Source organism: Mastomys coucha, unplaced genomic scaffold (assembly GCF_008632895.1).
Source record: "Mastomys coucha isolate ucsf_1 unplaced genomic scaffold, UCSF_Mcou_1 pScaffold5, whole genome shotgun sequence".
Lineage (NCBI taxonomy): Eukaryota > Metazoa > Chordata > Mammalia > Rodentia > Muridae > Mastomys > Mastomys coucha.
In genome coordinates this window covers 27,522,189-27,532,796 of record NW_022196911.1, presented here as the reverse complement: position 1 = coordinate 27,532,796, position 10,608 = coordinate 27,522,189, and the positions used below count along the sequence as shown (strand labels likewise).

The window sequence follows — 10,608 nt, the reverse complement described above, 5'->3', positions numbered from 1 at the left end:
CTTTTTACAAATCATGTGAATGTATTGGTGCATACTTTTAATCCCAGCACTTGGTCAGCAGATGCAGGTGAATCTCTGCAAGTTCTCAGATAGGTACACAGACAGATCTTGTCTAAAATTACTTACTTAATTAATTAGAGCTGTGCTGAGACAGAAGAGTACAAGCCCAAGGTCAGCCTGGGCAATTTAGTGAGACTCTCTCAAAATAATACATTTTAAAATGTAAAAAAAAAAAAACCAGAAGACTGGGCATAGAACTCAGTGATAGAACAGCTGCCTAGTATGCGCAAAGCCCTGGGCTAATTTCCAGAGAGAGAAACACAGCAAGACTCAGAGAGTTATTGGTCAGTAACCCAGTGAAATAAAAAATGATGTTAGTATCTAGAGAATATAGGAAAACAAGAACAAGAATTTCCCAGAGTATTAAAGAGCTCTAAGTTACAGATCTCAAAGCACAACACTTAAGTGATATGCATAGAAAGAAACCGACAGAGACGCATTATATTAAATTTTCTTACAAAGATAAAATTCTAAATCAAAGAGGAAAAAAATGAAAAAATTAGGGTTGTTAGCATACTTCCCAACTGTGACAAAGACAGCCTGAAGACCCTGTGGACTATAGCTTCAATGTAATTAAAGGGAGGGTTGGAGGAAGCAAGCAAGCAAAAAAGCAAGCAAGCAAGCAAGCAAGCTTGAAAAAACTAGAGTTCTTTGCTCAATGAGATATCCCTGTGTAGTGGGCTTGCTTACTAAATGCTGTATCCCAAGACCTGGTTGTTCCAAGACAAGCAGATTCTCACATATACCAGCTTTTGTTGTATAAACCTCGCCCTCCGCAGCACTTGGGAGGCAGAGGCAGGCAGATTTCTGAGTTCGAGGCCAGCCTGGTCTACAGAGTGAGTTCCAGGACAGCCAGGGCTACACAGAGAAACCCTGTCTCAAAAAACCAAAACAAACAAACAAACAAACCTTGCCCTCCAAGTTATCCATGATTGGTTAATAAAGATGGCTATAGCCTAGCTTGGCAGAAGAGAAATAGTCAGAGCTTTGGTTCCCAGGGTTGGAGTTTGCGGCAGGGACCACGAGGAAGCAGAGAAGAGAGGAGGAAGAAGGAAGAAGTCTCCACGGGGTAGGTGGATCATGGCCTCATGGCCATGAGCAGCAGCCTGTAGGAATAGGAGCAGCCCAGGTGGAACATGGCAAGTGATATCCTGGGGTTACTGACAGGGAAGCAGAAAAATATCTCAGAGGGTTCACATCTGCCCAGCTCTAGTGCTCTAAGGCTTATTAGAATTATAAAGGTTTTGTGTCTTTTACTTGGGAACTGAATGATCAAAGGTGGGGTAGAAACCCCCAAATAATATTTATTATAACATTTTGGTGCCCAACATAGGGCAAAGGCAACTAACTAAAGGTTAAAAAAAATATAAGTAACGAAGGTAAAGAAAAACATTTGCAGGCACAGTAACTGGGAGATCCTCAAGATCTGCAGTAAAAGCAGAGAGCAGCTTCACTTCCAGCTGAGCAGCCCAGGAGACAGCTCAGGTTACTGCAGTAGCACAGCAAGGTAGGAGAGTGGCTGTACCACACAGGCCATCTTAGAAGTGAGAGGACTGGTTTATTTGGAATTTTTTGTATATGTTTTGAAGATAGCCCTGTCTCAGGTTGCTGCTGACTTTAATATGTTGTGAGCCACTGTTGTCACAGGCAGAATGTCCTGCAGACAGAGCCTAGCTTAGGGGCGAATCCCAGGTGTGCATTTGGAATTGCTGGTTTGGGGTACCTGTTAGACACATGACTATTTCTAGGGAGCTACTGGGTACTTCTATCTACATCTAGACAAGCACCTAGAACAGAGATTAAAGTTGGAGACTGTCAGTGTGTGCTCCTGCACTCTTTTCTACCTTTTTCTTATGAGCCATTAAAAACAGGAGTGGCCAAAGGGGCTGATGGGTGACACTCTCGTTGAGTGTCAGGTGCCTGTTGTGTGTCTGCTTTGATTGATTTTAGCACCTACCTGAAGCAAAGCCTTGGTGACTCTCAGGACTGAGACCTTGAGGTTTCATAGACAGTCAGATATCAGCTGGTAGATCAATCCCAGAATTCCTTATTTTTTTTTTTAATCCTCTGAAAGCTTGACAAACCATCAGTACTTAGTACATACTTACTGACGGGATGGATGAATGACTGATGCCAGCTGTGGTGGTGATTTATAATCCCATCTATAAGGTGTGGTCCAGGGCATGGCAAGGACAGGCCTAGGACCTGGGAGTAGGTGGTACCTTCCTTCCACAGACTCTTTAGGGAAGCCCATTCTCGGGAGAGTCAGTCACATATTCATTACACTAACTCACTTTTCAAAGGTCCCTTCACTGTGCCATCTTAAGAAACATCCGACTTCTCACCTGTGCGTTCTGCACCCAGCCTAAAGGGAGGCCAGGACGGCAGATTCCCTGGCCTTGAGGATGGAGGGGCCTTAGGCCTTGGACAGGAAAGGAGGCTGGATGACACTTCAGGTGCTTCTTACGGATGAGGAAACTCTCAGAGAGGGCCCAGGTCAGTGGGGCAGGGCGGAGTGATCTCAGAGCAAGGCCACTTCTGGCAAGGCTTAGTGACAGGCATTATGTGAATGCAGGCTGGCGTCATGAGAGCAGCAGGACAGCTCACCCCTGTTTCCTTCTGCCAGGGCGCTCTGCTCAGGGAGGGGCATCAATGCTGTGACAGAATGGGGACCAGCTGACTCACAAGCCTCGATAATGTTCTTTTCATTAAGTTAAATCATGAACCAAAATTGCCTTTAGAACGAGGGGTGATTAGGCCACTTTAAAGATGGGGAAACCGAGGCTTCAAGAGTTTGACAAGGTACTGTCAAAATCCGGGACTCACAGGTCTGACTGACTCAAGTGTTCTATCCCCTGTCCACAAGGGATCCATTCAAACCTCCGATTTTGCTGCCCTCTGGGCTAAAGCCCTTCTCCCAGCTCACCATTCAGGTCTCAGTGTGGCCGGTGACCCCTCGGAGCAACCTGTGCCACACCTGGAATGCCCTCTTTTACCAACCCACCTTCATGGCTCCATCCATATCCCAGTCTCCTTACTTACACACACATCCCAGTTTGTGGCCCCTTACCAGGGAATGTTTGGTCTTTCACCAAATAGAGGACATGGAGTCATGGATATTTATTGACTGGCTAATCAATGAAGGAGGCAATGGATGAGTGGGACAGCTCTTAGCTTTAAAAGCTCATTAGCAAGCCGGGCGGTGGTGGCGCACGCCTTTAATCCTAGCACTTGGGAGGCAGAGGCAGGCGGATTTCTGAGTTCGAGGCCAGCCTGGTCTCCAGAGTGAGTTCCAGGACAGCCAGGGCTATACAGAGAAACCCTGTCTCGGAAAAAAAGAAAAAAAAAGAAAAAAAAAAAAAAAAAAAAAAAAAAGCTCATTAGCAGATTTTTTTTTTTTTTTTTAAGGTACTTTCCTTAACAGAACTTCTCTGCAAGATAAAAAACTTCAAGGCCAATACCATGAGGACCCTTTGTTCTTCAGAGAACAAAACCCAGTGCTGAGCTGACACGGGAGAGATCCGAGGCTAGATTCAACCTGGTTGTTCTTGAACAAACTTGCCCAGCACAACATCAGAAAAAAGTCCCCAGAGGTGGACAGCCCTCCTACCTGCTACCCAGAATGCAACCTTTGGAGACAAACAGCCCCAGGTGACGGGGATCCACCCCACTAGGGGGTGTGGGAAAGCTAGCTCCAACCGGCAGGCGGGGCCAGCAGGCTGACATTGTTTGCCTCTGTATACAGCAACAGAAACCAAGCTGACAGCACTTCTCAGAGGCACCCCGCCCCCCTCCATTTTAATCTCCCAAACTGACTTGTCAGCAGCAGGAAGTGACATGACAGCTTTCCTCACAAAAGGGAAACTCCTCAGTGTTACCATGGGGACGGAGGCCACTGCGGGATCACAGATTTATATAATCTTAAAGGTGTAGGCACCATGATGTCATTCTGGATAAGCTGAGATGGCAGACCTGGGATGGATGCCAGAGGCTGCCAGTGCAAAACAGAGGAGCTTCAAGTTGCAGAATTCCCCAGAAAGGAAGGAGAGGATGCTGAGGAGGCGGTGGGGGCTGAAGTCTCATCCAATGGATGCCTGGAAACCACAGGGCCTGCATCTATGCTTTTCCACAGCCTGGAATTAAAGAGCCAGGATGAAACCGGCCCTTCAGATCCAGGGCAAACTGGTCATTTCACAGGGTGGGAAAACTAGACGTCACTGGGGACAAGGGGATCCAATTGTTGCTCCACACAGTCCTCAGTCAGCATGCCAGTCACTGAACAGCTTTTATTGTCTTTGTTACACAGAGGAGGAAACTGAGGCCTTGAGGGGGTAGAGCTTTCCCACCCCAAAATTCTGGGCCAGTGAGGGGCACAGCTAGCTAGAAAACTTATGTTTAGCAGCTCCCTCAAGCTATCTTGGCTCCATCTTCACTGAGACTCCAGTCTCTGCAAGACCACCTATTAACTGTAGGACACTGATTGATTTCAGCTGCCTCGTCTCTTTCTCTAGGAAACAGATGTGATGTTAAAGACTGTGAACACAGGTAAAACACTGAGCAGGCCCCAGAACTTAGTGGCAGCCCCTAAACTGACAGCTGTCACTGTCACATGAGTCTCCAACGTGGTGTCTACATCAATTCTCTCTGGGAAACAAACATCTTAATGGTATCTCTTCATCCCAAGATACTGATTTTGCCTCAAGCAGGATGTTTTCCGCAGCATCTAAGCAAAGGTGACCCGTGAGAGGAACTGCTGCTGCTCTGGTTCGTGAGGAGACATGAGTGAACTGTTTTCACTGGCAGCTCCCTGAAGCAGCCTCTGTATTTTTCCATTGACTGGCTCACACTGGAGATTCATTTGGGTTCAGCCAGTGACTGCCAAGTCGAAAGCAGAGGCCCAGGCCCACGGGAAAGGCAGTCCCCGCATCTGCCATGGGATCACCGTTGCTGGTACATTTCCACAAAGGAAACAACTCACAACAGCAAATATCTAGAGCTTGATAAAAGACACTGTTTGTTTTGAAAGCATGCATCCACTCACCCCAAACCCAGCCAAGGGAACAAGCTTGCCAGCCCAGGACAAGTTCTTCTGTCTTGGAACACAAGGATCTTCAGACCCGGATGTCATGTGGCAGGAGGGAGAGGTCAAGGGCAGATTCTGTGTCAAGACTTGAACAATGGGTCTCGGTGAGGATCAGTGGCATCAGTCAAGATGAATGGATGCTTCCTTGTCCACTTCACACAAACGAGCCGCAGAAGAGCAGGCACCCAGAGATCCGGAATACGACAGCAGGCACCCAGGGGCCCTGAACCTGAGGGCTTTGCTGTTATTTCACTTGACATTACAGATCAAATTATGGCTCAGTAGTCGATGATGCCTTCTCAGCCTTAGTCTGCTTGGCAAGAGTGAAAATTCAGAGTCCTGCCCTGCAGCAAGCGTGACTTAATTGCCTGTGTCTTCAACACAATTACGAAGAGCAGCGAGTGACCTGAAGGAGACAGCTGCCAAAAATGATGTTTCTATGCAGAAGTCATTGTGCAAACCCTCCAAAAAGTAGCAGAGGGAGTGCAAGTGATTTCTTCCCTGTACATGCATATAGAGCTTGGATTATTTTTTTTTTATTTGATGCATTACTTTTAAAGATGTAAAAGCCTTGTTCAAGGAATATATATACATATATATACACACACATCTATGTATGTATATATACATGTATGTATATTTGTCATAAATATAGACATATATGTCTATATATATACATGTATACATGTGTATCTATATATATATGTATATATACATATTCTCTATATATGATCTAAACAAGTGACAAAGTTTAAAAGTTTAAACTTTTAGAAAGCAAAACACAGTTCCCAATTGCCTACTCTAGCTGCTCAACTACTCAGAGCCTCCCTTCTTCATCTACACAGCACCTGAGCCTATCTGAGGGTAGGCTACTCCCATGCTTTGGATATCCTGAGAACACATTAATCCAGGTATTCTGCACATAGCTCATGGAGGGGAGCTATGTGCAGAATATCCCCATGATTCCCAAGGGAAATATTAGCAAGAGACAGTAATTCAGGCAAATGCTTTTGGAGACACTCAAGTTCCGCAAGTGACATGGTGTCTCCTGTGCCTGTTAAAGGACACAGGTTTGCACCCTGACCCTCTGCTAAGATCTAGGTGATAGGCAGCAGCTAGTGCTTCAAACATGTCTCCCACATTCTTTCCTTGGAACCCATGGGTCAACCTCACCCATGTCCAATGCTTCCCTGTGCCACTTGCTCAAGCGTGGGGTCACCAAAGAACAAAACATGAAGAGCTCAATAGAAATGTCATAATTTATTCTGTTGTATAAAAAAGTCATCGCAGTAACAAAATGTCTTCTCAGAAGAAGAAATATATTGCTTCAGATCATAAATAAACAAACATACAACTGTTGATAACTAAAAGCTACAAAACCAACACTGGCTTTGTCCATCAGTGCTGAAAGCAAACCTGCCCTGGGTCTATTTACATGATAGTACAGTACACAAACACAAAAATTGAGGTATTTGGTTCTTCTATGAGTAGACAATGACATTTGTGATGGCAGACCACCTACCTACACAAAAATAAATAAGGTAAAACTCTCATACGCTCACGTCATCGGGAATGGTTAATACTGGTAGGTATGTCAAGCATGAAGTTTCTAGAAAAAAAAAACGGGCAAGCAAAGAAACTGTCTCAAACAGAGTCCTTTCTCTTCTGCCCTGTTTTTGTCAGAGGGACTTGATGTACCCACAATATATTGGTCCCGAAATATGCTGAGTTCAGCAAATGTCTTACGGTCAAGTCATTGTTATGACTGCTTAGGAACTCAGTGGAACTCGGGAGGTGTTGGGGGGGGATGTTAAATAAATAAGGACCAGCTCACATGAGCCTCTCCCAGAGTTATTGCATTGCTCCTCCCATGGGAGGAGTGGCGTCCCGGTGGCAAGTGAAATACCACACCTCCCCTGACCCTTCAGCAGCTTGGAGAGGTCGTGATGGGGCTGTGAAGGTAGTTCAGGGCACTGTTCGTGGGGTGGACGGGGATGGAGACAGGGAAGTTGAAGACAGTGGTAGTAGCGGTGCCCCGGTCAAGGACAGTCATGGCAGGGCTTCCTGCTTCAGCAGAGCAGTGAGGGGCCAGCACTTGGGACTCAAATTGTAGCAGCTGGCCCATGAAGCTGAAGTTGGGGGAGATGATACTCCGCCTCTGCTTCACAAATTCAAAGGCCTCATCCAGCTTCACTCGGTTAGTCCTCATGAGGTAAGCAAGACAGATGGTGGCTGACCTGGAGATGCCGGCCTGGCAATGGACAAACACTCTCCCTCCAGCATCCTTGATGGAGTCTGGAAAACAAAGTCATGGGTTACTCAAAAACTCAGAACAGCTGAGCCCAGATCAAGGATTGCTAAGAAATGTCTAGCCCAGATCAAGGATGGCTAAGAAATGTCATGTGTGTCCCTTCTGTCCAGAGATGGACAGGGTCTGCCTCATGCTATCATGCAGACTCCATGTGTGTACTGCAGGATAGCAAAGGATTTAAACCCAGACTGGTATCTGCACTTATAATCCTGGACAAGACCATCAGTTCAACTATTTGAGTCTCAGTCAGTTCAACTATTTGAGTCTCAGTGAGGAGGAAGGCTCAGGCGAGGCTCATTTAAGCTGCCACCCAAGAGGCTGGGCTCAGTGGCTACAGTAGGGACAGAGAGCAGAGGTCCCAGACATCTATTCCATTTACCTATGAAGTCAATTGCCTCGTTGAACCAGGAGCTGATGTCTGCCTTGTGGTTATCTTCCACAGGGATGCTCTTGTACTGGTAGTGACCCTCAAAGTGGTTAGGACAATTGGCTGAGACGTTGATCAAGGCGGTGATGCCCAAGGCGTCCAGCATATCCTTCCGGGAAGCATGATAGGCACTGCCCAGGTACAGGAAGGACAGGATCTCCACTGGGCCCCCCTGAAATCCAAAACAGTCCAGCATTCGTCAAGCTTGTTCGGCGTGAGCACCAGTCCCCACGCCCACAAAAACTCCCCGCTGAAAAAGGGAGTTTCTGAAACTGGTGACCTCAGCACTGCTGTTGACATATTAAAATAATAGTAAAGAATCGAGCCCATTGGCCTGGACAGAGCCAACAAGCTATTCTGTGCCAGCAACTGGGAGCAACTCGGCTCCATCCAACCGCTTCATGGTGGAATAAAGATCCTCGTGTCCCCTCTAGTATAAATAAAGCTGCAGCCGATTTCTGTATCCTCCCTGGCACAACCCTCCCAGACCTCTGCCAGCTCTGCCAGCTCCCAGCCCTGCATGGATCTGGACTCCTACTAACCTGGTCGTAGAGAGGGGTGCTACAGGAGCTGCATCCGGACTCTGCACTGTCAGGCACACTAGTACTCAGAGGGAGGCTGAGCCCCATGGGGGTGGACTGTTTGCTGCACAGCTCAGGGCAGGAAGCCGAAAACGCTTCATATCCTCCTGAGAATACAAAGGTACATATTTTCCCATTAGCACCACCGACACAGTACCTGGAGACAAGCCACCCACCCACCAGGGGCTGCGAGTTTACAAGGAAAGCTTAGGGAGTCTTTGTTCCTGGAGTCAAACAAAGCCAGTGACAAGCCCCTGGAGACTGGACGCAGGCGCCCTCACACTCCAGGTGGGACGCCCCTTCCCCAGCTGATGGCAGAAGTCCTGCCAGAGCCGGCTCGTACCTTGGAGGAACAAGACTTGAGTGGAGCGCGCCTCTCGGCGGAGCGCGCCCGCGGCCAAGGCCAGGGTTCCGTCGCGCTTGGCGCCGTCCAGGGCGGTACTGCGCTCGTCCAGCAATACCACGGCGTGGTAGGCTCCGGCCAGCAGGCGGCCGCGCAGTTCGGCGTTGGGCACGATATGCTCCAGGCCCATGGAACCCTTGGCGCGGCGCCGCACGATGGTGCTGAAGCGCACGTTCACTGAGCCCGCGATGTGGCCGGCGTTGAAAGCGAAGAAGGAGCGACAATCCAGCAGCAGGCACTGCGCGGCGCGCTCTCGCAGCAGCGCGCGCAGCCCCCCGGCGTCCAGGATGCCCACCTCCATCACCATGGCCAGCCCCAGCGACCCCAGCGTGCCCGTTCTGCGGCTCTCCAGAAAGAGTCTGTCGATCTTGTGAAGTGTCCTGTAGCCCTAAGTCCCCAAGTGCTCGCTGCTCCTAATCTGGCTTCACCGCGCGTCCCGCCCTCTAGTCCTCCGCTGCGCGCTCGTCCGGAGAAGCTCGGTTTTATGTGGCCTCTCGGGGGCGGTCCCGGGCGCGGCACAGGGGGTGGGGGAAACGGTTTGTTTGTTTGAATGGTGGACACGTGACCGGGTGGTGACGTCACCCGCCCTGCCGGGCTTGGCGCCGCCAAAGCCAAAAGCAAAGACGTCATCGGCCTGGGAGCCGGTCGGCTTTGAGCGCTGGCTCGCGGCCCGGCCCCCACCCTCCTGTCCTCCGGGGCAGGACGGCGCGCTGCCAGCCCGGGTGGCCAGGACGCGCGGCCTGAGGACACCTGCCCTGCTCCCCTCCCCGGGTCTCCGCCAAGCGAGCGGGGCCACTCCTGGTATCACGGTCTCAGCTGGCCCCGCTCCGGCTGCTGGGGTGGTGGGCGCGGCGAGCGGAGCGGGAAGGGGGAGTGGGTAGTGAGAGATGACTAACTCGGTCTATAACCCTCTGGCTATACCGAGGACAAATGGCGAGAGTTGAGACGTCCTTCTTGAATGTCACTTTTAAAGTTTTACACTTCCAGTTAGCTCCCCCACCCCGACCCCGGAGTGTTATCTTTACCGCGGTGGTCCCTAGAGGACTTATTGGAGTAAAGGGAGGAGGGTTGCAAGATCTGTGGAGCCTAGGTTTAATATTTGGGGGGACTTGGGTAGAGCTCCACAGCGCCGCCCAGGGATCGCCAAGTACGTTGACGCGTGTCATCAGAGGATGCTGCCAGCCGCTGCTCCTCTGCCCTCAACACAACTTTGTTTTGTTTTGTTTGAGAGAGGATCTTGCTGTATAGTCCTGGCTGGTCTTGAACTCACAGAGATCCTCCTGTCCCTGCCTCACTAGTGCTGGGATTAACGGCATCTGCCCTCGTGCCTAGCTCTTCTACTGAACAGAAGCTGAGCACTCCATGACAAGGCTGAGAGCCTTGAATCCGCCACTCTGTGGGACAAACTGTACTCATCACTCCTGGGAAGACCCCCAATGGTGTCTGTGTCCTTCCCCAAAGCTCCATGACTACAGGGTAGGCCGTGAGCTCGCCGCAACCCCACGGAGCTGGATACACAAACACAAACATTGCACCACTCTGCAGGGGTGCCGAGTCAGGAACATTCTGCGGTTTCTTCCTCTTTGTAGGGGGAGGTGTTTTACTGGCCACCATGTGTCTTGCCCAGCAACGTCTGCTTTGGCCCTCTTAGCTCTTGCATTCTGCCTAGATTCTTCTGTAAATTCAGAAGACGATATTTTTAAAGGGCGTTTTTACATTCCTTTGTACATTGATCCTAAAAGA

The 10,608-nt window shown here is 49.4% G+C and overlaps 1 protein-coding gene across 1 annotated transcript; it reads right to left on the bottom strand.

The window, feature by feature from the left end:
• Positions 1-6,384: 6,384 nt before the first annotated feature.
• Dusp1 (dual specificity phosphatase 1) lies at positions 6,385-9,353 on the bottom strand. The gene is made up of 4 exons (XM_031353365.1): positions 8,806-9,353; positions 8,424-8,569; positions 7,834-8,053; positions 6,385-7,438 (listed from the first exon to the last, which is right to left on the bottom strand). Exons 1-4 carry the CDS (start codon positions 9,170-9,172, stop codon positions 7,068-7,070), a joined length of 1,104 nt encoding a protein of 367 aa, XP_031209225.1. The 5' UTR covers positions 9,173-9,353; the 3' UTR covers positions 6,385-7,067.
• Positions 9,354-10,608: the final 1,255 nt, after the last annotated feature.